General features: G+C 52.3%; 1 protein-coding gene across 1 annotated transcript; it reads left to right on the forward strand.

Annotated features, from left to right (window-relative positions):
* Positions 1–1254: 1254 nt before the first annotated feature.
* SH3YL1 (SH3 and SYLF domain containing 1) lies at positions 1255–25068 on the forward strand. Its single transcript, XM_032961814.2, has 9 exons — positions 1255–2598; positions 4580–4690; positions 6250–6363; positions 13586–13650; positions 14426–14538; positions 15468–15596; positions 16494–16665; positions 17919–18000; positions 23780–25068. Coding segments are annotated over exons 1-9 (999 nt in total). The 5' UTR covers positions 1255–2597; the 3' UTR covers positions 23992–25068.
* Positions 25069–26892: the final 1824 nt, after the last annotated feature.

Raw genomic sequence — 26892 nt, forward strand, 5'->3', positions numbered from 1 at the left:
TCCTCGTGCGGTCGTGAAAAGGGATCCCTCTGTGTTTTGCAAAACAAAACACATTGCGCGACATTTAGATGTGCACGAGGCACACCGCGACACATAAACACACGCGGGTGCGTAGGTAGGGAGATAACAGCGGGTCTCATGGTGACGGTGACATCTGCGTTTGAGAAGGTGACAACTGATAAGGGACGGTGCGTGGAACTCTCGGGGTTTCAGCGATGTAATTTGCACAATGCGATATGACGCGATATTTAAATTCGAGTGATTTCCTGTTCACGTGAGCAGAGTTGATGCTCATCTTGCTGGTTACAGCCCTGAGCCAGAGGCGTAAATTCCACACTGCTACAACGAGTATAGCCATTGTGCAACCAATGGTCACTTCCCCACAAAGTGGTAATCAATTTATCGACCCCATAAGGATGATGGGTTGTATCGAAACCCCAACAAGTATTTGCATAGCCTACTTGGAACGTACGTATGTGTGTGTGTGTTTAACCAAGCCGCTTCGAGAGAGGCAAAGGCTGAGACCAGGTTCAATCAAGAGAGCAAGCGTGCCCCTGGCACACGTGGAAGATACTTTGTTTTGGGCCGAGTCGTGGAGTCGTGGAGAGCCAAAGGTGCCTTGAGATGCCTCTCGCTGGCGGTTTATGTGGAGCCTGAGCAGTGGAGATGGCCTACGAGCACCAACCGATACGTCACGTTGGGGAGAAGACTAGGTTGCATTTTTAGTCAAATAAAATGACACTATTCAACGATAATCACAAAATAACATTGAGCACAATGGGCTGTGTGATTATCACGGAACTTGCATCGCACTGTCTCGCAATCTCGCCACGTGGCGGCAACTCCAGCGGCAACACGTGCACAACTTCTATCCGCAGCAGTCCGCCATTCGTAGTTCTAAGGAGGTTCATAGTGGGGAGCACCTCACCCGGCAATGGTTCATTGATGCTAAAACATACGGGATAAGCAGACTATACATCCCCTTCAGTTTAACACCTAGTAGGCTTTCGTGACCAATATCATCCAAAATAGAGGTTTGTTTGTTGTCACGTAAACAGAACGTGCCAATTCGCCACTAGTACAGCACTAGTGTATAGTGTAGTGTATAGTGTAGTATACTAGTACAGCACTAGTTTATAGTGTAGTGTATAGTGTAGTATACTAGTACAGCACTAGTGTATAGTGTAGTATACTAGTACAGCACTGTGTATAGTGTAGTGTATAGTGTAGTGTACTAGTACAGCACTAGTGTATAGTGTAGTGTATAGTGTAGTGTATAGTGTAGTGTATAGTGTAGTATACTAGTACAGCACTAGTGTATAGTGTAGTGTATAGTGTAGTGTATAGTGTAGTGTAAAGTGTAGTGTATAGTGTAGTGTATAGTGTAGTGTATAGTGTAGTGTATAGTGTAGTGTATAGTAGTGTATAGTGTAGTGTATAGTGTAGTGTATAGTGTAGTGTATAGTGTAGTGTACAGTGTAGTGTACAGTGTAGTGTACAGTGCAGTGTATAGTGTAGTGTATAGTGTAGTGTATAGTGTAGTGTATAGTAGTGTATAGTGTAGTGTATAGTGTAGTGTATAGTGTAGTGTATAGTGTAGTATACTAGTACAGCACTAGTGTATAGTGTAGTGTATAGTGTAGTGTATAGTGTAGTGTAAAGTGTATAGTGTAGTGTATAGTGTAGTGTATAGTGTAGTGTATAGTGTAGTGTATAGTAGTGTATAGTGTAGTGTATAGTGTAGTGTATAGTGTAGTGTATAGTGTAGTGTACAGTGTAGTGTACAGTGTAGTGTACAGTGCAGTGTATAGTGTAGTGTATAGTGTAGTGTATAGTGTAGTGTATAGTGTAGTGTATAGTAGTGTATAGTGTAGTGTATAGTGTAGTGTATAGTGTAGTGTATAGTGTAGTGTATAGTGTAGTATACTAGTACAGCATCACCGGTGTGTTGGAGAGCCAAGCCACAACATTCACAATCTGAGTACGACGTTTCGCCAGTAATTACAACTAGCTTCATCAGGCGACCACAAATCTGGCTGCGTCAGGAGCAGTGGCGGAGTGCATCGCTGCGATGTCTCCTTCGTATTTGTGGATCGGGGCATTGCCTCGTTAAATAAGTTGCACGGTCCCTGTTCTGGATGACCACAGTCGCACCACTGCTGGAGATTGTTTTAATTTTCCATTTGTACCTCGGGTACCCGCATCGACTGCCACGGTTTGTGCAGGGGATGCGGTTGAGCGTGGACCGTGAGCTTCGTGGGAGACCAAACCCCCAGGGGACTTTCTTCGTTGGGTCTTCCACAGCCAGGTGTTTGTTTGCGAGTTATTTTGATCTCCATTCAGCCCCCCAAGCCTCATGGGGCTTGAGCTCGCATTGCTGTGCCTGCGAGAGGGAGCCACTTCCGTGCGCTTCGCGGTGGCCAAGTGGAACAAAGGTGACGTGGTTCATTCCACGGGACGCCCTTCCCACTGGGACTCACCTACGCCCTCACCTGGCCAGGTGAGGCGAGAACACGGAATTAGACACGCGGGCGCGGTAACCACGAAATCTTCAACGCGACCGCCTCTTGAATCTTGTCCGCGTTGCCTTAGACTAAAGTAAGTCTACACCGGTATCAGCCTGTGTCTGTGTTGTACCCGCGTGTCCCAGTGTACCCGCGTGTCCCAGTGTACCCGCCTGTCCCAGTGTACCCGCGTGTATGCGTGTAACCCCGATACCCGTGTGTGCAGTGAAGCGATGTAGGTCGGGGCTGTGTAATGTAAGAGTCACAGCAGCGATCAGCCCTAACACACACACACAGATCCACACACACACACAGACACACACAGAGAGACAAAGACACACACAGACACACACACACAGAGACACACACACACAGAGACAAAGACACAGATCCACACACACACAGATCCACACACACACAGACACACACAGAGACAAAGACACACACAGAGACAAATACACACACACAGAGACACACACGCGCGCACAGAGTGTTGGTGATTAAACCAGAGGGTAACTAACACCCACACTCATTAACGCGACGGGCGTGCGACATGGGGGTCGGTTGAGAACGCGAAACGACGGTACAGCCGTGACACGACACTCGAGTCGCCCCCCCCCCTAACCCCTTACAGACAATTCACGTTTCCGAGATGGCATCATCGCATTCCGAGGCCGCAGGAACGCGCCTTGCGCGTGGCCACGCAACCCGGAACGCGCGCCCCCGGTGTCGGGGGCCAGAGCCAGGCTTTTGAGCCCCAGAGGTAGCGAACTCACGGGCTGCACGCGACCAGGGGTGCCGCTCGTCCACGTCGGCGTCGCAGCCCTCCGCGGAGAGGTCTGTGGGATTTGGCCGCGTGTTTTGGGATTTGGCCACGTGTTTTGGGATTTGGCCGCGTGTTTTGCGACAAGTGCCAGCGAAAAATGCGGGGAGCAGCGCGAATGGTTCACTGCCACCCGCACGACTCGGGAGGCAGCGTGGCGAAATGTGGGAAGAGCCCTCATCCAGCAGTGGATCGACAAAAGGGGGCTGTGACGTTTACAAAAAAAATACCTTTGCGCGGACGAGTTCCGACGCCGATTTCCGTGTCACGGAGCCAATCGAATCTTAGCTCGGACACTTTTGTCACTCGAGGAACAATGACTCATCCATCTTTCGTGGTCCGGAAGCTGCTTGTTCGAGCCTCGGCGCAGCAGTCGCGGTAATTAAGGGGCCGTCCATAAATGACGTCACGCGATTTTGGACGACGTCACAAAGCTCTGCTCCCCCCCAAAAAAACATGCTTCAAATCGCTTTAAACTATTGTCATTGTAGGTGCTTGACGTCCCTAAGTCCTTGATTAACAAGTGACCTTCAAATGTTAATTAAAGTACTGCACTGAATATCGGCTAATTGATCCAAAGCCAGCGGTGGAACTTCCACATTCCCATGGAAAGGACCGCTTGGGAAAATTATAATAAAATTGTGAGTCTTAATATTTGTGGTGGAGGACGCCTCACCCCACGCCGTATCGATGAGTTGTTTGACCATACTTCACTGCGCTGGTCATTGTTGGGGAAATTGTATTTCGATGACCGCATTCATAGCACAGGACGCTAACCACTCGATGCTGTGATGTCTGGTCCGTCTGATGGAACCAAAGCTTCGTTTGTTATTCACATGAATCGATTAATCAGTCCCTCATCCTCGTTTTGTTTGCACACTGTTTTTGAATTATTCCTCAACGCAAGTTCTTTCCGATTTCCTGTCTACTGGCTACATGTTGCCATGTTATCATTGCCTTCGTCATTTTGGTGACGCAGGCCAGTCGCTCGCAAATGCGACTCATCCTGATATTTCCTTGAGTTCGCATCTGTTTGAACAACAGCTAGAAACTTTAAACTTGATAACTATTTGACCAGGAGATGAAATTAACTCATTTGGACAAATGGAACATTGCCCCTTTTGTAAGGGTGACCTGGGTAAATTAATATTGATCTCTGTATAATTAAACCCCTGGTGAGTTTCTGTATTGAAATTAACACTTATCGGGATTTGTTGAGATGTCTTGACCAGTGTGCTCTGTGTCTGCCCAGTGAACAATCCTCTGCCGTGCAACCTCAGGTCTGAGGCCAACAAGGCAGCCAAGATCCTGCGTGAATTCACACAGATCTCGGCAAGAAATGGCCCGGACAAAATCATCCCTGGTAAAGCCACCGCCCTCGGCCCCCGTGATTAATTCCCGATCGTGGTGAGCGAGCGCCTCACAGTCGGGGGGTTGCGTGTTCAAATCCTGTGTTGGGAGGTTCACTCGGCCCATCATCCCTCCAGGGTCGATCAAATAAGTACCACTATGTGGGGAAGCCAACAGTGAGTGTCCTACTCATATTTTCTCCAGCCCCAGCCAGAGGAACGCAGAATTGCCACCACCAGCTCAGGGATAACAGCAGGAGATGCACTCTGCCTGAATATTATCATTCGAGAAGCAAATCACTTTTGTATACGGTATTTACATGTGGCAGTATATGTTAGTCCTGATTGTGCGAGGTCAGCATCCAACTTAATATTGGAAGCATTTCACCTTTGAGAGTAGTCACGACTCGAATGAAGTGGCCAAAGTTAGATGCAAAAAATAATTCCCGAATAACTTTTATTTCAGTGATTTAAACGAGATATTACTTGTTTAGACAAGGTCTAGACAAGGTTTAGACAAGGTCTAGACAAGGTTTAGACAAGGTCTAGACAAGGTTTAGACAAGGTCTAGACAAGGTCTAGACAAGGTTTAGACAAGGCTTAGACAAGGTTTAGACAAGGTCTAGACAAGGTTTACACAAGGTCTAGACAAGGTTTAGACAAGGTTTAGACAAGGTTTAGACAAGGTCTAGACTAGGTCTAGACAAGGTTTAGACAAGGTTTAGACAAGGTCTAGACAAGGTTTAGACAAGGTTTAGACTAGGTCTAGACAAGGTCTAGACAAGGTTTAGACTAGGTCTAGACAAGGTCTAGACAAGGTTTAGACAAGGTCTAGACAAGGTTTACACAAGGTCTAGACAAGGTTTAGACAAGGTTTAGACAAGGTCTAGACAAGGTTTAGACAAGGTCTAGACAAGGTTTAGACAAGGTCTAGACTAGGTCTAGACAAGGTTTAGACAAGGTTTAGATAAGGTTTAGACAAGGTCTAGACAAGGTTTAGACAAGGTTTAGACTAGGTCTAGACAAGGTCTAGACAAGGTTTAGACAAGGTCTAGACCTTATCTAGACAAGGCCTAGACAAGGTCTAGACAAGGTCTAGACAAGGTTTAGACAAGGCCTAAACAAGGTTTGCATACATTGCTATGCAGCTTTTCTCCGCTGCGCTGTACAGCTCTCTGATGTCTTGTCGGGTCGAATCGCGTCTAGTCCTTCATTCCTCAGGAATCGCGTCTAGTCCTTCATTCCTCAGGAATTGCGTCTAGTCCTTCATTCCTCAGGCATCGCGTCTAGTCCTTCATTCCTCAGGATATAATCTCCCCTCAAAATATCTCTGGGCACGTAAAAGATTGTTCGCCTTGCTGAACAACACGATGGTTGAAATTTCGCTTGAAATCTTTGCACCTCTGATTAGCCCGATTGGCTACGTGCTGTGCGAAATAAGTTCAACGTACATGCAACACGTGGCACAGCCCGAAGACACATCGGAGACCAAGAGATATAAACGACTTTATTGAATGTGACGGTGCACGTGTGTGCGTTTGTGTGCTCGTGTGTCCTCTCATTCTGTCCCCAGCCCACGTGGTCGCCAAGGCCAATGGGCTGGCCATCCTCTCCGTGTTCAAGCTGGGCTTCCTCGTGACGGCGCGGGGAGGCAGCGGCATCGTGATCGCTCGGCTGCCCGGCGGTGGTACGTGCGTGCGCCCCTCTTCGCTGCGACTCACCCGGAAATCATTCTGCTGATGCATGCCTCTTATTTATTTTTTTACGCTTTTCCAACCGAGGTTTGAAACCCGCACCTCCTGATACGCGCCGGCCGGGCCGGCGATCCGTCCACGGTCCCGGCACGGCTCGGATGTGTCAGCGGAGATGAGATATCATCGGTCTCCGTGGGCTCTTGCCCGTGTGCTTGGGTTCCCTTGTGCAGCTTCAGTCTGGGACTCCAGGATCATAAAGAACTGGCCATCCTTCAGGTGCTGCCGTGTTTCGGTGACAACATTAAGTTCGTAAGAAGCCCGGCACTTAACCAGCTAGAGAGTCCCTCTCCGCATTGATCTTATACTTGGCTGCAGACACATCCTCGTGTGTTCACGTCTACCGCTGCGCACTCATTGTCGTACTTCAAGTGCTGTGCAGTGGCTCCCCGGAGCCTGCAGCAGATGTTTCCCTGAGTGCCTCCACTGCCGTTACAAATGGGGAGTCACACAAATTAGGCAACCTCACACAGGTGCTTAGTCTCAAGATTGAGAAGGCATCGGCGCCGGCCAGGTAGCTTCTCCGCAGTAGAGCGAGCGGCTCGTAGCCGGAGGGTTTGTGAGTTCACATCTCGGCTGGGAGTTGGCTCAGCCCAGGGGCTCAGCAACCAAAATACCAAGAAGAGCCATTTCTTTGGATTTTTTTTTTTTTGCGAACAAAACTTTCATGTTTCAAGATTTGCAACACATGTGAATATGAGACGGCTACCGACCCCTGGCTCAGCCCATCATCCCTTCGGGGGCAATACAACAAGTACTGCTTTGTGGGGAGTCAAACGGTGGTTGTCCTATGGGTCGACTCGTCCCCGCCCTAGGAACGCGGAATCTCCACCGCTGGCGCAAGCGCTGTAGATGGGAGGTGAGCATCGGCTCGTTGCTCGAGAATCGTTTTGAAGGAAGCGAGGAATGATGCTCCTGAGGCCTGCTGGGTACAGTGGATTGTCATACCGGGTAGAACTGTGCTCCAAGATGGGAGGGCACAGAAGGGGGGCAGCCCCCTCCGTCAAACAAATATCCATCCATCTAGCCGTCTGTGTGCAAGGTTAAGCGATACGTAGTAATCTTGATTTGAAGATACGTAGTAATTATATAATTATTAGTATCACGCTTGTTAAGATGTGCAAACACAAATAGATACCTATTGCAAGGCATCAAGTCTGCTTTAACCACACACGGCACTTGTGGCATGAATGTATGCTTTGCCTTGGCTCACCAGCGTTAGCCCACAGAATGGCAGAAGGCGAACGGTGCAAAGGCAATGCAAATATCAAAGTATGAAAAGCTCGGGTTGAGCAGTTACATGCATATATTATCAGAGCATGTTTGTTGGCATGTTTTGCCACGAATATGTGTGGTTCGTGCAGACTTGATATCTAATTTATTGCCAGAAAGGGTAAAACCCATTCTTATGTTTTCATCACTTTGATACTGGCAAAAAGGTCCCATCAATATAGTATTACGGGTGCTTATGGTACAAACATTGCCTCTGTATTCCCCCGAATGGGTACGATTCTGTAAAACCCTGCACACCCTGACAAATAAGATGCCCTGTCACGAGGGATTATCCAGGTAAAATGTATTAATTTAAAAAAAACGTCCTTTTTGTCAACCTTTGCTCAGCAGGAGGTCGCTCATTCTCCTCTGCTGGCCCAATTGTCTGGAACCTCCTTTCCTCAGCCATCCGTGCTGTCGATTCCCAGTCCCTGTTCAAGTTCAGGCTCTAAGACTTCTGCTATTCCTCTGCCTGTAACTGCCTGTTGATGTCGACGAAATAAATGAGGCCACTGTCTCTGTGCAGCATCTTGAGATGCAGTCACATTGGGATGCTCTATGAATTCCAATTGTGTATTTAAAGATATCTTTCAAACCGTTGAGAAAAGTAAGCATGGTTGGGCAAGACACATCGCCAGTGCTGATGGTGGCCGGTGGTCAAGAAGAATGACTGTCAAACAATTACGGAATCAGTCCATGTCAGGTGCTAGGTGGCTATTAAATCGCAGGATCGTGAGAGATGGTGATGGCTTGGGGAGGCCTTCATCCAGCAGTGGATTGACTATGACTGATGATGGTGATGATAATCATCAAGGGCCACGATGGAACTAATTTCCCCCGTGTTCCCCCTCCTTTTAATCACTGCCGTGGGCACGAGGCCGAGGCATCTGTACACTCGTGCGCGCGAGTCTAAAATAAACCGAGCAATGCTAACAATGATGGAGGGTAAAGGTCTCCGGTGCGTAAAGTGCTCTCCCACCGCGGCAGGCAAAGTGCTCTCCTCCTATGAGAAATGTTCACGCTGCACCATCTGTTATGTGCCTGCAAGGGTTGGCCCACACGTCGTTGGGTGCAACCCGGCGGCTATCCGGATCGTAGCCGTGCACGCTGGCTGCTGCTTGCCTGCAAAGTTTTTTGTCTATGACTACAGTGGCTCAGCAACGCAATACGGACAATGTCAGGTTGTCTTCGATCCCCGGCACGGCGGTTGAAACGAGGGCCAGGGAGGAGTGCGGCGTCGCTACGGCTGGCTCCGTTGCCGTTCATTGGCGCTCCGCCGCCCGGCATCTTGCACTCGCCTCTCGCTTTCCCTGCTCAAGCTTCGTTCAGCTGCCTGTAGTTGTTGTTGTTCTTGCTCCAACTGTATCCTTCGATCTTTGTTTCTTCTTTGGCTCTCCTTTGCTTGTTTTCACTTCCTCTTTCTTCCTTCTCTGCTTTGTTCTGCACTCCGCTCACATTTTATCTCCACCCTGGCCAGCGGCTCACTGCTGCCAGAGTAGCCCAGTGCCCTCACGCCTTGACCCGTAGCCTGCGGGGCCCACGTTGGATTGCGCTCGCACCTGGGCCCGAAAACAGAGTGCCTCGGCCTCCCGGAACTCCTTGCTCCACGCTGGTGGCTGCTGCCTGGTCTGCTGACCCTGGCGTGCCTCTGCTGTGCCGCTGGTGGATCTCTGCTGGTAGGCCACCCAATTCCCGCGGGTGTCGCTCGACTGCCCCCGGTGTGCCCGCCGCTGTGCCGCTCTATTGCCCCTGAACCCCTGCTGGAGGAAGTAGCCTCTGCTGGCCCTGGCTGCACGTCTTTACCAACCATCATCTGTTGCCACCAGTGACCCACCACATCTCCGGGCGCTGCGTCGCTGCTCTCGCCGCCCGTGCGGGATGCTCTTCCGCCGCGTGCGTGGCTTTTAGTCGGTTCTCGCGTGCCGCTTACTGCCCTGGGAGTGGCTCGGTGACCTCGCCTATTGCACGTCACCGCTGCTGACGCCCTTCTGACGGGTTGGCTTCGTTGGCTTCGTTGGCATCGCGTTGTCCACGACTCCACGTCCCTCGTAGCTACAACACCGCTCGACCCACGGCCTAGGATCACATCGTGGGCCGGCCTTCGCGTGCCTGTCAACATGCCTTGTTGTGGTTTCTGGCTCTACTTCCATTCTCTGGTTTACCCTGGGCCCTGCGCTACTCTGCCTATCGCCAGTGGGAGCTGGCGTGGTCTCACCACAACCAACTCTGTTGATGTCTGGCACCCCTGTGCTGCGCTCCAGCCTTGCATGAATCCATCTGGGCCAGGTAGCACCCTGTTTGCACGGCGTACAGTATCTCACTCGTGGTTGTGGCTTGGCGGTCATCTGCCACGGTGTACCATCGCGTCTGCGCTCTCTGGCCGGCCATATTGGCCAGGGGTCCCTGCTGGCCATCAGCCAGTGCCTTGGTGGTGGTCTGCTGTTGCTCATCGGCATTCGCCTAAACCCACAGCCCTCCTACTCGCAGACAAACCTTACTTGACCTGCTCTGCCGTTCACCCCCAGCGTTCTGTCAAGCCGCCGTTGCCTTCGGAAGCTTTACTCATCAGTTACTCCGTTTTTTTTTATCACCGAAACCCAAAGATGTGGTTGTAGAGGGGACTGAAACGGAAAAACACATCCTCACCTCGCACCATAACTCCCGCTTTCCGCCCGAAACTATTTTTTTCTTCTCACCATCGCCTCCCATGCCCTTCCAGTATATCCCAGCATCCACATCAAGAGTGGTGTAGCTCCCGTTCAAGTCAGGGGCCATCCTCAAAGAGTTGGGCTCCCGTGCTGGGGTGTAGCGCCCACTGGAGTTCTCTGTGGAGATGGTGACCTGAGAACCGGCACATCAGCTGTCGTTTTCATCCCTGTGGCCCAGTGTTCTTCACTCATTTTCAGAGGGGGCCGCCACACATTTGACAGCAGCACGATGATGATAGGCCGTTTGTTTTCACCGTTTATGTATTGTCGGGAGCCATACGCCAGGGGCCGCACTGAAGGCCACTAGGTGCTGCCAGTGGCCCGCTGGCCTTGCAATGAAGAACGCTGCCGTAGCCAGGACCATCAGTTCTGACGCAACGCCAGTCAATGGCACATCTGGCAATCTAGGTTTCGGGCGTGTGGACACCGGATTGATCGTCAGTCAAGCTGCGGTGTTGTGCCACGCAGTCGACCAGGAGACAAAGACAAAGACAAAGACCCCCCCCCCCCCCCCCCCCGTGGCCAGCACCACGCCCGGCCATCTTCGTACTCATTTGAGGCCGAGTCGACCCAGGGGAGGCCCAGGACCGGTTCATATAATCGCCACCGGTGTCGGTCGTGAGCGGGAATCGAACTCGGGTCGCCGGGTTCGTAGCGCAGCGTAGCGCTAACCGCTACCACCGCCGCTCCCCCACATTCAGATGCGTCAGATTCCTGCAGCTAGGGAACGTCGACACTGGCACGACGCTATCTCTGGTGCTGAAGGAATCCCTGTGGCAGACCACGCCTGACATGCTGAGAGACGGCAAACACGGGAAAAATAATGCCGGTTTCCTCAAAAGCTAGGGACTCTGGCTCGCGCCGTGCCGATAAGGTCGGTGATGTTCGGTGATGTTCGGTGATGTTCGATGATGTTCGGTGATGTTCGGTAATGTTCAGGCTGTGACCGCCTGTGCCAGTTCATGCATCAACCAGTTGGGGTCGTGTTACAAGAAACTTCACAGAGAAGCCGGTAGCATGAGTTTAATGAACACAGCGTGAAGAGACGGCATTGCTGCGCGTTTGTTGCTTCCAGCACGAATTTGCGTTTCTTAAATGGCTATTTGCATTACATTCTTACATCCTACTACCACCACCACCACCTGACAGTGTAAATGGGTACAGAACAGCGTGGAAGAGAGGGGGCTCTCTTGGACTCCCTCTAGTGGAGGCTGTGGCGAGAGTAAGGACGTTGCAGGGCTTAGCCTTTACCTAGTTCAGTAAGTATGTGTGTTGAACTTATTTTGCACCGTACATCGCCAACCGTGCTAATCGAAGCTGCGTGGGAAGGACAGCAAACTAAACGCAAACAGCAGTTTTATAGAAGTGACTTTTCAATCTAGAATATTTAAAAATGCATAGCTGCAGTGGCTTCCTAATATTGGTAGGAAGAGCATTCCAGAAGGCCACAGAAGCGCATCCAAAAGCGCCACGCGATGTGGTGACCACCGTCTTTTCAGCCACCAATTACTGATTCGTCATCTTTTGAGTGTGCGGTGGGCCATTATGTTACTGTGAGCAAATAGAGCGGAGTGAATCATTAAAGCAAAAATTAGATAAGACAAACAAAAGTGCGTCATGGAAATCTATATTTACTTTTTTTACTTCTTCTAAAGAGGCACTTTAATACACGAGTCATAAGGGAGAGGATGCCAAAAAGTTAGGAGAATGTAATATCACAAATGTGCACATCCACAATGTTTATTGTTTTTTTCAATATAGAGTGTTCTGTGAAATAGTAGTCATCTCTGCTGACAATTTAATATTGCGCTAATGTGTTTCATGTGTAAAGATTGGGTTTAAAAATAAGCCAAACAGCCACAAGTCTGCAAATGTAGCGCACCAACGCAAACCTATTTTAGCTCTCGTTATTTTCCCCCCCAAGATATACCGATTGCCCCTCGCGCACAAATTGTATTCAAGCTGAAGGAAGGCGCATGTCGACACTCTTTGGTTTGCGAAGGCTTGTGTAAAACTCGCAAAGCCTGCACGGACCTGAGTACCTCGTGGAATTTGCAATCCACAGGTCATAATTCGTATGGACTACCCATACGTATATATACAGTGTATAAAAGACAAAGATCCCCTGCCCGGCCACCTTTGTCTCCCGAGTGGCAATGTTTACGCATGACACAAGGTACTAATTTACGGCTGAGTTCACCTAGGGGAGGCCCAGGACTGGTTCAAATATCGGGTGGCTGGGAACGTAGTGCAGCGCTTTAACCACTACAATACCGCTTCCCACTGCATATACACATACTGCTGGATGGACAGAGGCAGGGGAATTTAAGAAGCTCTCCCATTGTTTCAACTGCCACACGGCGTAGTTATCCACAGGGGGTGAGTGGGCGGTGCACAATAATTAGACAAGCGCACTACGAATCCGGCGGCCTGAGTTTGATTCCCGGCCATGGCTAAAATCGGTGGTGACGAGTGATGTCCCGAGCACGCACGATCGCGGGCCGTGTCCGTGTTTACCGCACGGCACCAGCGACATCACGCGAATGTCGCCGCACACGCGCCCCGGGAATCGTGATGGGTGGCTCGGAGGGGAGGGGGGGGGGGGGCGTGACACCCCCGAGCGTGTCGCCAAACGGGGATTCAATAAAAAGACGCGGAGCAAAACTGGCAACGCAGCAGAGCGATGCGCGAGGCGCTTGGTGAAATTCGTACAGCGATGCCGCCCCAGGCGCGATGACAGAGAGCCGTCGTGCGGTCAATGCGGAGGGGGCGGGAGTCGGAGGGTGGGGGGGGGTCACCGGGTCCAAGCGCGCTCCCCAGCTGTTGCATCGCTCTCCGTGATTGTTAATTGATGGTCGCTGAGGACGGGGCACCGCAGGGTACCAAGCGCCAAAGCAGTCAGCAGCGGGCGGCACCATGGCATGGGGGTGGAATCATTCGGAGGCAATGAGGCTGCTTGGAGCGAGAGAGGGCCAAGGGAGTTGGTAGAAGGGAGACGGCGGGAGGGTGAGAAGTAGAAACCGAGGGGGATGGTGGTGGTGAAAGTACGCGGCGTGGATGGGACAGTGCGGTCCATCTCGTAGCCAGGTCCTTGACGTGGGTGGAGGAATCTGTGACGTGCTAACCCTGTCTGCGTGCGTGCGACTAACGGGGGCGTGCGTGTGGCCTTGCGTTCCAGGCTGGTCGGCTCCGTCGGCGATCGGCATCGCTGGGCTTGGCGGAGGATTCGAGATTGGCGTCGAGGTAGGGAGGGGTGGTGGGGGTGCGAGAGTGGGGGGGGGGGAAGATTTGCATTCATGTGCAGCAGGCGATGATGTACACTGTGTGCAACAACACTCGTTAAGCAGAATTTTCTTTTTTTGGCAAAAATCCGCAAGCAGAAACTTTGGTGAAAAAATTACTATGTAGAGATTCAGTGAGGCATCTTTGCATAATTAAGTATGGCTTTTTAAAATGATTATTACTTTATTTTATTCTACTTTCGACTGAACTGATTGTTTTTGCAACGCATTGGCAACCAACGATATTCAGTCGAAGCAAGCGTTGGGAGTGAACGACTGACCTTGACATTGGTACGTTGTACAATAAATACTACACAATTCACATTGATCTGTAGCGTCAAAATGCAACCGTGTCTCAAGATGCTGGACATAAACTATGGAACACGGGCATTCAGGGTTAATGAGTCATTCACTTCCCATGAGAGAGAGAGAGAGGCGATCGGTCAGAGGCAGACTCGAACAGGGACAGGGAGTCAACAGCACGGACGGCTGGGGGGGAAGTGAGATCAAGACCCTGGAGGCAGCAGAGGAGAAGGGGTGACCTCCCACCGAGCGAAGGACGAACGGGTCCTCGGAAAGAAAGCCTTAGCCGCTGGAGTGGAGAGTGCGTGGAGGGGAGTTAAGAGACACGATGTTGCCAGTTCATGAGCACACGAAGCGGTGGGACAGTGGGCAACAAAATACTGGCTCGTTACGTTCACGACAAAGTTCAATTGCTGGGTTGCCGTGCCTCTCAGGTCTCGGACTTGGTGATCATCCTCAACACGAAGCGGTCGGTGGAAGCGTTCACGAAAGGAGGCAACGTGACGCTCGGAGGAAACCTAACGGTGGCGATCGGTCCCTTGGGCAGGTACGGGCCTAACTCTAGCCTCGACACAGTATGTGCTGCGGCGGTGTGGCCCTCCGCTACTTGTGAAAGTGGCAGGCCAAATTTATTTTTATCAATTCAATTCATGGGCCGTGTCTTAAGCCCTGGTGCTGCCAATACCTGATGCAGTAGCGACCGCAGAGCCTCATGTTGACGTCAGTCGCCCCTCTGGGGTCAAACTTCGCTCTTAAATGTGTCCCAGCCAACAGAGATTATGCCCTGGTGTGAAAGTCAGAGCACTGGACTTGCAATTCAGATGTCGTCAGTTCGATTCAGTCTCCCGGTGCAGCACCACTGCCCACCCGGAAGCACATTTAGCTACACAACAGTCAGTCTACTGACAGATTGCAATTGGTGGGTTTAAATTGGTGGGTACTGCCAACTCTTCCAAGACGTCTGTCTGGCGCGGCAGAGTAGAACTGCTGTTTGTGTTCAGTTTGATGTGTTTCCCCGCACCTCCGATCGGCACGGCTGGCTACATACGGTGCAACATACGTTCGACATACAGTGCACGCGAAGGCCGAATGCCCCCTGAGATGAGATGGCTCTCTCGAGCTCGCTAGAGTGGAGGACGTTCCACCAGCAGTGCCACGAGCAGGACATTTTGCAGGGCTGTGCCTTTCGGAGCTGCGCAGAGCGCTCGTTTGCCGCCGCCGCCGCCGCCGCCGTGCGTGGGATTATTTATCTGTAATTCTAATGAGCAACGACACGCGCGGCGCGCATCGCATCGCCGGATTATGGCGCCATGGCGCCGAGAGGTCGCGCGTGCGCCGACCTCTGTGTTTGCGCGGAGCGTTGCGCGCGTTTCGCCCGGCGTATTTACGAACGGTTCATCGACCAATTTGCAGATTAATGAGCGAATTACGTTTCAGCTCGCCCCCCCCCCCCCCCCCACCTGCCTGTGTGCGTAGGAATGCGGAGGCGGACGTGGCGCTGCGCAGCACGTCGGCGGTGTACACCTACTGCCGGTCTCGTGGCCTCTTTGCCGGAGTGTCGCTGGAGGGCTCCTACCTGGTGGAGAGGAAAGACGCCAATCGCAAGTGGGTGTGAGCGATGGCCAAAAGCCATTCCAGGGTGTTGCCAAAACATTGCAACGAACAGCCGTGTGTGTGTTGAAGGTAGTGTAGCGTTTCACGCGCTGCGCTACGAACCCGGCGACCCGAATTCAATTCCTGCTCACGGCCAACACCAGTGATGATTATTTGAACCGGTCCTGGGCCTCCCCTAGGTCGAATCAGCCTCAAATAAGTACCTGGTGCGGAGTGTAAACATCGCCACTAGGGAGACAAAGGCGGCCGGACGTGGTGCTGGCCACCCACCCCCTCGTGTACCGTTCCGGCCATCATAGGTGCTTGCTAACACCACTTGCCTCAACAGTCTGCCAAGGCTACACGGGAGATCTTTGTCTTTGTTGAACTTCTCGAAGGGGCTCTACAGAGCTCCTTCTTGTATGCATAGCCGTCTGGAACGTTCTTCCTTTCTGATATGAGGAAGCCACTAGTAGTTATGCACTTTTAAATCATCTAGATTGAAAACTAATGTTTTTACAACTGCTTTTTGTGTTTAGTTTGTTGTCCTTCCCCCCGCACCTCCGATAAGCGCGGTTAGCCACGTGCAGTGGGAAAGAAGTTCAACATACACACATACGTGGTGAAATAAAAATTGGACAGCCTTGCACTTCAAATACTACCGTGAGACCACGGGTTCACATGCAGCTTTTCAATCCTCCGATATATGTTTTATTGTATGTAACAAAATATCCACAACGATGACGTGTCATGAGACTAGGTATCAGAGTACCTGTATCGGATCTTGTCGCGCAAAGCTCAAAGTGATGTTTTCCTTCTCGGAGCTGGAATTGGGCCAGATCGAGGAGCAAACCGAACTTGGCGTCGCGATGCTCGATGTCCACGTTGCCTGATGGTTCCGCGTCGCAGGTTTTACTGCGCCGAGCTGCGGGCCAGCGAGATCCTCGCGGGGGACGTGAGTCCCCCCAAGGCGGCGGAGCCGCTGTACGAGCAGCTCGAGAACTACCTGATGGAGGCCGACCAGGACATGCTGCATGAGGCCACGAAGACCTCCCACAAGAAGTCCCGCCGAAACGTCCCAGTGAGCCACCGACTCGACGCACCCACGACGCGACCGTAGCTTAACAAGCTTTTCGGACGAGGGATCGGGATGGGAACGGTGACCGACCGAGCAAGGGGTTTCAAGGGAAAGAGAAGCAACTCGCTCACTCGCCTGCGCACCGACTCATCCGCTCGGCTGCGCGTTCGCTCACTTGCCCGCTCACTCATCCGCTGAGCCAATCATCCACTCACTCACCCATTTGCTCACCCGCTCACCGACTCATCCACTCGGCTACGCATTCACTCACTCGCCCGCTCACTCATCCGCTGAGCCAATCATCCACTCACTCACCCATTTGCTCACCGACTCATCCACTCGGTTACGCATTCACTCACTCGCCCACTCACTCATCCGCTGAGCCAATCATCCACTCACTCACCCACTCACTCACATACTCACCTACCCCATTATTCACTTACTCGCCCACTCACTCACTAACTTACTCCCTCAATCACTCAAGCGAAGGCGGGGGGGGGGGAGGGAATAAGCGATTGAAGGGTTCTGAAGGCACGATTGAGAAGGAAGGGTTTTTATGGGAGACTTGAAAGCAGAGAGATGTAGGGGAGGTGGGGGCAGGCAGAGTTTTCTCCACCAGTGGTGGAGCAAAGGTTCATGGGAGCAATGGGGAGGCCAGAATCTGTGGAGTGGAGGGTGCAGAGGGGACTTAGGGGTGCAGAAGGCTGCAGAGGTTTGGTGGGGAGGCAAGGCCCTGATGAAGGGAAAGGCAGTGAGGCGTGAGATCAGTCGGAGACTGCTGCGTGCCTCTCCAAGTGTTGCGTTCGCATCGCACCGCGACGTTTCTCTCCACGTCCTCGGCAGCTTCGTCGGGAACTTAGCCGAGCAGCCCGCCGCTGTAAGCGGTGGGAGGAAAGTGAGCTGCTCGAATCGGTTCCTGGAGTTGCGCCCAGCAAGTATAGCGAAACGTCGGACATCATGAGAAACAACCCAAGGACACACACACGAGAGCCGGCGACCCCGGAGTTGCACCACGAAGGGGCGCGACTCTTGGCCCCGGCACGCAAACGCCGAGCCCCTACTTGTGCGTGCGTGCGTGCGTGCTTGTATGCGTGTGTGCTTGTGTGCGTGCGTGCGGATGCGCGCGAGCGTGTGGGAGTGCGGGCTTTCATGTTGACGAATGCGAGCGTCGTGGCGTACGGATCTGTGAACCCGCATGTATTATGCATGTCCAAGCTGCGTGCGTGCGTGCTCTTTACAAGGACCCGTTTCCCCAGCCCCAGCCCAGGAAGACGGAGAGCATGCGCTCGCAGGCGAGCCGTCCGGCCGCGTGGCAGTCTGTCCGACAGAAGTCGTCGGGTGAGTGGGGAGCTCTCACGGGAAAAACAACACGCTCCGGACTCCCGCGCCTCACGCTCGCGACGCCCTCACCCCCTCACCCCCTCACCCCCTCACCCCCTCACTCCCCCGTGTTCCCACCCGCACCGCTGTGCTCTGCTCAAACGCTATCCTCGGTCACGCCAAGCGGCCGTGTGGCGCGCTGAAAACTTGGCGGATGTGAAAGTGAACGTGCGTTTTGAATTCGCTTCGTGGCGTTTCCAGCGGCCGTAGGCTTTCCCGACTTGCGTGGGGTGCTGTTTGCCGAGAGGGCCGTACGGCTCTCCGGGTCGTGCCAAGTGCCGCGCGAGCGCCCGTGTCGGTTCCTCACGAAGCCGCCAGCAGATGGGGCGAAACGTCGGACGTCGTGCCGAACAAGGCGCGGTTTCACCCGAAAACGTGCCGCGGGGCTCTACGCGTCGCTTAGACAATTGCGTGGTGCTGGCCGTGACGACGTTGGAGGGGAGCTTCGTCTTACGTGTATGCGTGCGTGCGCGTATATGCTCTATATATTTAATAATTTGAAAGCAACACATTTAAAAATAGAATCCCCATAAATCTGCAGCACCCTCGGTCCGTGACGCTGCACTTGCGTGAATGGACAGCCGGCGTGGCGTGCCGCAGCGTTGGGGCACGCCGGCGGCCCCGGCGAGGATGTCCGGAGACGGCGCCGAGGTCACCGGCGCCGAGGTCACCGCCGCCTCGCAGCTCCTCGATCCTCATCTCCCCTCTCACGCGGTGCCTGCACGAGCGGCGGATTGCCGCTCTCTCTCTCGCTCGCTCGCTGTTCCACCCCCCACCCCCATCCCCCACCAAGTCTTTAAAGGCCCATCACTTGGCACTTGCGCCGCTGTTTATATTCACTGCAGCTGGTGTTTATTGAGATGTTTAGTTTAGTTGGGATGGGCGGAAGAGTTCGATTCCCGGCCACGAAGCCAAGGCATCTCAACATCGCCATCCCACACTGACCGGCATGGCGAGGTCCGGTCAAGCAAACGTCACGACCGACACTCCGCCTCCGAGTGGCGCGGGTTGGCTACGTATGGTGCGAAAGAAGTTCGACATGCGGACACGGGGAGACCTTCGTCCATCCGTCAGTGGAGTGACAAAGGGCCGGAACGTTTTGTTATTATTTGTGAACTTTGTAAATTCAGGGGGAGGCATTGAAGGCATCAATTCAGCTTCCCGCCCCTCCCCCGTCCCCCACCGAGGCTGTGCTCTGCCTTCGAGGCGTTGCTGCTATACAAAGCCGGCAGCGAGAGGCAGTTCATCTCAGCTCATCTTTACCGCGCGTGGAGGACGAGCGGAGCTAACGCCGGCAGCGAGAGGCGGCGCTGATGGACGCGGCGCGAGTTTGGGTGAAGGACCCACGGGAGCGCTCCTCTCTGTGGGCGAGCGGAGCGGGGGGGGGGGGGGCGGGGGGGGCGTGACGTGCGCGGGGCGCGTCGTCACGGAGCGATCATCGGGAGAACACCCTCCAGTCCCCCCCCAGCCCCCCCCCGTCCCCTGCCCCTTCCCGTTCCACGCCCGACTGAATCCCCGAGCATCAAAACCCTTCCAGCGTTGCAGCGGGCCCACAAACCGTCCTCTGGAAAATAAGACGCGCACCCCAAGCCTGTGCGCGGTGCGAATGATCTTGTACCAAACCTGGCCGCTCACATACACACAGCGACCGGATATCGTAAGAAGCAACCCTACGTGCTTTTTGCTTTGAGGAGCATGGGAGGGGGGGGGGGTAGGTGGTGCGTCTTGGTAAACCCGGACGCGGCGGCGGTCACGCCACTGTGATCGTGCGCGCACCCTGTGAGCAGGAACAATTCGCCTCCTTTGTGCTGTAACAAAAACCCGCAGAAGAGAGGCGTCACGACAGACAAAACCCTCGGCGGCGCGCGGAGGCGAGCCTGCGACAAAAAAAACGTGAATGCCAGCCTCCTCCATTCGACGCATTCTCCCGAGTCCCAACCCCTACCTCCTCCCCCCCCCCCTTCTGAAAAGAAAGCCTATTGCGTCTTTGTTCTGAATTTAAAGAATGTATATATGTTGGAAGTTGCTTCGGCGTCTTTGGATTGCCACAGATCACTTGGCGAAATGAAAGCCGGCGTCGTGCGAGGGTGAGGTCTGCGCAGGCTCTGCCTTGAATGCGTCCACCACCTGCAGGCTGGCGGCCCGCCAAGGGAAGGACAATGGAGCTTGGTGCTCGCATCTTTATTTTCAAGTGACCTCCTTTTTAAGTGTTTTTTTTTCCCTATCCACAGTCTACATTTTCAATTCTCAGAGCTGAGATGTAGGCAAGTGAAGTGCAAAAACAAAGCGCGTGCGATTTGGTTTTTATGCGCGGTCATTTGGTGACCGTGCCGGGACCGTCAAAGCCGCTGCACTTCAGAAGCCGGTTTAGTCGCAGGCCACTTGCCCTGATTCGAACCCAGGCCCTCAACGGTGCCCACTCAGTGCTCTGACCTCTGAGCCACCTCCCAACGGCGTGTTGCATCAATAAGCAACCGAAGAGAAACGTTACTAATTAATGTCTGGGTTTCCGTATCCATTCACTGCCGTTGCTTGTAAGTTCATGAACCGTCTTTGCGACGGTTCATGTTGGTGGCCGGCGCTTGACTGCACGCTCCGTTGTTTTGCGCCACTCTGCGGGTTTTTTTCGTTGTTATCGAGGCCATGGCTCGGCATTATTATACCCTCCCAGAAACTCTGCCGGGGCCGGTGAAGGATTATTTTAATAGCTTGCATATGAAAGAAACGCAGCCGGCGTATCGGTGGCCAAGGCTCTTCTTACTCTGTATTATGTTGGTGTTGTTTCCCTCCCCTCGCTGTGGAGCTGACCTTCTGAAATTAAGCCTTCACAGCCAAAGGCCACGACTGTCACTGGACCATCACGTGCGCAGTGTTGCCGGAGGGAGCTTGCGCGTGCGCGTGGCAGCGAGCGCTTCATGTTGATGAGGGTTGCTCATCCATTAGCCGCTGGGTGGCCCTCCCTGTTACGCGCGTGGAAATGCCACCCCGGCGCAGCTCGTAACAGTCTCCTTGCCCTTTGGGTCCCGGCCTGTGCCGGGAATCTCCAGGTCTTTCAAACTAAATGTTAATATTATCATTTTAGCATTAAAACCCATCCGTGTTTGTCCGTTATTCCACCACCCCCACCGAGATGTAAATTATCCGTCTGCGAGATATGCACATTGGATTGGGTTTTTTTTTATCGTGCAAATCATCTTCTTTGATCGATTCACACAGATATAAGATACCATTCTTTTTTTTAAGTGCTACATTCTTATATCTGTAATTAGAGTGTAATTGTTATCACACTGCACTTGCAATCCAGAGGTGGCCGGTTCGAATTCCCGGCGTGGCGATTGAAACGTCAGTGGCAAGTTTCTGAAATCTCCCGGCTCTGTCCACTTACAGCGTGGCCCACTCTTCTTCACTGTTGAAGAAGAGTGGGCCACACGTCCTCTGGCGAGGCACTGTAGAACTCCGTCTGGTGAGGGCGTGAGCCAAGACATTGCAGGGCTGCGCCTTTACCTCTTTCCGTATTTTTATGTTTGAAAAAAAAACTGGTGAGCTGCTTTGACATGTTAGCAAGGCCGTGTATTTACCTACAGTACTTGATCATTTAAGGATCAAGCTTCGCCATCAAAGGCTGCTCTATAGAAAGACGACTTTTGACGTCGCACAAAAAGATTATTGTTGTATAGGCCCTCGTCGATGGGATGATGATGATGATGTTCACATGGGTTGACCTCTAAACTCTCGTTTGAGTCTCACCGCTTTCAGATTCTGAGACTCGAAACCAAATGGTTCCTCGTCCGCGCTACTCGTGCGTTATTCCAGCCCGTGCGTTCTTCATGCCCGTGCGTTCTTCTTGCCCGTGCGTTCTTCTTGCCCGTGCGTTCTTCTTGCCCGTGAGTTCTTCATGCCCGTGAGTTCTTCTTGCCCGTGAGTTCTTCTTGCCCGTGAGTTCTTCTTGCCCGTGCGTTCTTCATGCCCGTGTGTTCTTCTTGCCCGTGAGTTCTTCATGCCCGTGAGTTCTTCTTGCCCGTGAGTTCTTCTTGCCCGTGAGTTCTTCTTGCCCGTGCGTTCTTCATGCCCGTGCGTTCTTCTTGCCCGTGAGTTCTTCTTGCCCGTGCGTTCTTCATGCCCGTGTGTTCTTCTTGCCCGTGCGTTCTTCTTGCCCGTGCGTTCTTCTTGCCCGTGAGTTCTTCTTGCCCGTGAGTTCTTCTTGCCCGTGAGTTCTTCATACCCGTGCGTTCTTCTTGCCCGTGCGTTCTTCTTGCCCGTGCGTTCTTCATGCCCGTGTGTTCTTCTTGCCCGTGAGTTCTTCTTGCCCATGAGTTCTTCATGCCCGTGAGTTCTTCATGCCCGTGAGTTCTTCATGCCCGTGAGTTCTTCATGCCCGTGAGTTCTTCATGCCCGTGAGTTCTTCTTGCCCGCGCGTTCTTCTTGCCCGTGCATTCTTCATGCCCGTGAGTTCTTCTTGCCCGTGCGTTCTTCTTGCCCGTGCGTTCTTCATGCCCGTGCGTTCTTCTTGCCCGTGAGGTCTTCATGCCCGTGAGTTCTTCTTGCCCGTTCGTTCTTCATGCCCGTGCGTTCTTCTTGCCCGTGAGTTCTTCATGCCCGTGAGTTCTTCATGCCCGTGCGTTCTTCATGCCCGTGCGTTCTTCTTGCCCGTGCGTTCTTCTTGCCCGTGCGTTCTTCATGCCCGTGAGTTCTTCATGCCCGTGAGTTCTTCTTGCCCGTGCGTTCTTCATGCCCGTGAGTTCTTCATGCCCGTGAGTTCTTCATGCCCGTGCGTTCTTCTTGCCCGTGAGTTCTTCATGCCCGTGTGTTCTTCTTGCCCGTGAGTTCTTCTTGCCCGTGAGTTATTTCTGCCCATGCGTTCTTCCTGTGCGCATCTCGCGCGATGCCGTCCTGACTCGGTGCGTCGGTGACGCCTCGGACGGGCCGAGCCTCCCGCCCGGCGAGACGTCGCAGCTCTGCCCCGGTGCCACCCCGGCCAGATCTCATGGACATTAAAACACGTTAGATTTTTCTTGTTAATAATGTCACTGCATTTCATTACGCTCACCATGGCTTCGGGAGGTTTGGTTCCATGAAGCAACACGAATTAACTTTCCTATTTAGTTTCCCCAACTTAATTCGATGCAGGTTAATGGACATCACTTCAAATGTCTTATTGCAAACGGTCATCGGGGGCTGCTCACAGCTCGTGGCCAAATCGCCCGCCAACCCCGGCTGATCTCGGAAGCTGAGCAGACTTGAGCATGGATCGTGCTTGGATGGGCGACCACCATACAATACTTAACAACGGGTGCTGCGTGGCTCCGTTGTCAGCGTGCCACTGTTGGACTGCACTATACGGCGATGTCTACGCTCTGCACCGACCAGCATGGTGACGTGTATCGTATAGACCGCCCTTCACGCCGTCGCGTCTCGCGGCATTTCGCGCATCTCGTCTTCACGTCAGCAAGGGCACCCCCCCTCCTCCCCCCCAGTAGCAGCTCTGTCTCGGTGCTGCGCGATGCGACCTCGGCACTGTCCTGCGAGCGGGCATTCATCTGCCAGTATGGGGAAGTGGAAAGGGGGGGGGGGTGGGCAACGATCACTCTGTGCACCCCCAATCGCGTCACGGTCGAAGTAAAACCACGTGCATGACTGATCCGTCGCAGCACGTGGCGAGGCGCCGCCAAAGGCGCTGCGCTGCGCCCGTGCGTCGTCGCCAACCCGCTCGGTCGGATGACCACGGCGATGTCCGCAGGGTCGTGGTCCCGGGGCGCCGACGGCGACTCTCAGGCGGCGGCGGTGGTGGCGGTGCGCCCCTTCAGAGGCCAGCTGCCTTGCGACCTGAGCTTCGGGTTGGGCGAGCGAATCGACGTGGTGACCCGCACGAAGTCCCGCGACGACTGGTGGGAAGGCCGCCTCCACGGCCGCCTCGGGATCTTCCCGGCCACGTACGTGCGGGACTGCTAGGCGACGGGCGCAGCGGTGGCGGCGACGCATCGATGACAACGTATCGATGACAACGCATTGATGACAGCGCATCGATGACAATGTATTGATGACAACGTATCGATGACAATGTATCGATGACAATGCATTGATGACAGCGTATTGATGACAACGTATCGATGACAATGTATCGATGACAACGCATTGATGACAGCGTATTGATGACAGCGCATTGATGACAACGTATCGATGACAGCGCATTGATGACAGCGTATCGATGACAACGTATTGATGACAGCGCATTGATGACAGCGTATCGATGACAACGCATTGATGACAGCGTATCGATGACAACGCATTGATGACAGCGCATTGATGACAGCGTATCGATGACAACGTATCGATGACAACGCATCGATGACAACCGTATCGATCTTGATTTGGCGCTTTCGTGACTGCAGGAATTATTCTTTGGTTCTTTCGGTAAAGTCACGTAGAAATAGAAAAGAATAAATTACATATATTTTCTATTTCTACGTGACTTTACCGAAAGAACCAAAGAATAACCGTATCGATGACAATGTATCGACGACAACGTATCAATGACAACGTATCGGTGACAACGTGTCTGTGGCTCCGTATTCACGACAATGTATCGACGATGACGTGTCGGTGACGACATATCAATGACCACGTGTCGATGACCACGTGTCGACGCGTCGACAGGCAGAGCGATGGGCGAGAGTCGCAGGCCGTTGTTTGTGCTCTGGGTGTTTTCTGGAAGCCGCTGGATTTTAACGCGTCGAGATTCAACTGTGGGGAAATATAACGCCAGTTAATCGGCAAACTGTCACGTATGTAGCACTTTGTGTAAACTGATGACGATGACAGACATATATAATCACGGTTTACTATCATTTGTTATACCCAGAATTATCATTTATTACACCCAGAATTCTCTTGCAGTGCCATGAGAGGTTTTATAATTACGCAACTGAACACAATATTACTTTGGGTTCTTTTAAGGAACAAAATCTATGAGCTGAAATGTTTTGTAATATATTTTCAATAAATACGGAGTTTCATTTCTTGTGTCAATATTTACCCGTGTACTTTTGGGGCAAACACTGTCAATTACCACTGTCAATTACCACTGTCAATTAACACCCATGACATACAGTGAGGGAAAAAGTATTTGATCCCCTGCTGATTTTGTACGTTTGCCCACTGACAAAGAAATTATCAGTCTATAATTTTAATGGTAGGTTTATTTGAACAGTGAGAGACAGAATGACAACAACAAAGTCCAGAAAAACGCATGTCAAAAATGTTATAAATTTATTTGCATTTTAATGAGGGAAATAAGTATTTGACCCCCTCTCAATCAGAAAGATGTCTGGCTCCCAGGTGTCTTTTGTACAGGTAACGAGCTGAGATTAGGAGCACACTCTTAAAGGGAGTGCGCCTAATCTCAGCTTGTTACCTGTATAAAAGACACCTGTCCACAGAAGCAATCAATCAGATTCCAAACTCTCCACCATGACCAAGACCAAAGAGCTCTCCAAGGATATAAGGGACAAGATTGTAGACCTACACAAGGCTGGAATGGGCTACAAGACCATTGCCAAGCAGCTTGCTGAGAAGGTGACAACAGTTGGTGCGATTATTCGCAAATGGAAGAAACACAAAAGAACTGTCAATCTCCCTCGGCCTGGAGCTCCATGCAAGATCTCACCTCGTGGAGTCCCAGCTGCCTTGATCTCAAGGCAGCTGGGACCATAGTCACCAAGAAAACAATTGGTAACACACGACGCCGTAAAGGACTGAAATCCTGCAGCGCCTGCAAAGTCCCCCTGCTCAAGAAAGCACATATACATGCCCGTCTGAAGTTTGCCAATGAACATCTGAATGATTCAGAGGACAACTGGGTGAAAGTGTTGTGGTCAGATGAGACCAAAATGGAGCTCTTTGGCATCAACTCAACTCGCCGTGTTTGGAGGAGGAGGAATGCTGCCTATGACCCCAAGAACACCATCCCCACCGTCAAACATGGAGGTGGAAACATTATGCTTTGTGGCTGTTTTTCTGCTAAGGGGACAGGACAACTTCACCGCATCAAAGGGACGATGAACGGGGCCATGTACCGTCAAATCTTAGGTGAGAACCTCCTTCCCTCAGCCAGGGCATTGAAAATGGGTCGTGGATGGGTATTCCAGCATGACAATGAGCCAAAACACACGGCCAAGGCAACAAAGGAGTGGCTCAAGAAGAAGCACATTAAGGTCCTGGAGTGGCCTAGCAAGTCTCCAAACCTTAATCCCATAGAAAATCTGTGGAGGGAGCTGAAGGTTTGCGTTGCCAAGCGTCAGCCTCGAAATCTTAATGACTTGGAGAAGATCTGCAAAGAGGAGTGGGACAAAATCCCTCCTGAGATGTGTGCAAACCTGGTGGCCAACTACAAGAAATGTCTGACCTCTGTCATTGCCAACAAGGGTTTTGCCACCAAGTACTGAGTCATGTTTTGCAGAGGGGTCAAATACTTATTTTCTTCATTAAAATGCAAATCAATTTATAACATTTTTGACATGCATCTTTCTGGATTTTGTTGTTATTCTGTCTCTGTTCAAATAAACCTACCATTAAAATTATAGACTGATCATTTCTTTGTCAGTGGGCAAATGTACAAAATCATCAGGGGATCAAATACTTTTTTCCCTCACTGTACACCACCCTTGGTGAACACTGCTCATGGTGAACACCGCCCATGGTGAACACCGCCCATGGTGAACACCGCCCATGGTGAACACCACCCATGGTGAACACCACCCATGGTGAACACTGCTGATGGTGAACACTGCTCATGGTGGACACGGCCCGTGGTAGACACTGCCCGTGGTGGACACTGCCAGTGGTGAACACCCC

This window comes from Petromyzon marinus, chromosome 27 (genome assembly GCF_048934315.1).
Source record: "Petromyzon marinus isolate PM22_M1 ecotype Great Lakes invasive population chromosome 27, UKy_Petmar_22M1.pri1.0, whole genome shotgun sequence".
Taxonomy (NCBI): domain Eukaryota; kingdom Metazoa; phylum Chordata; class Hyperoartia; order Petromyzontiformes; family Petromyzontidae; genus Petromyzon; species Petromyzon marinus.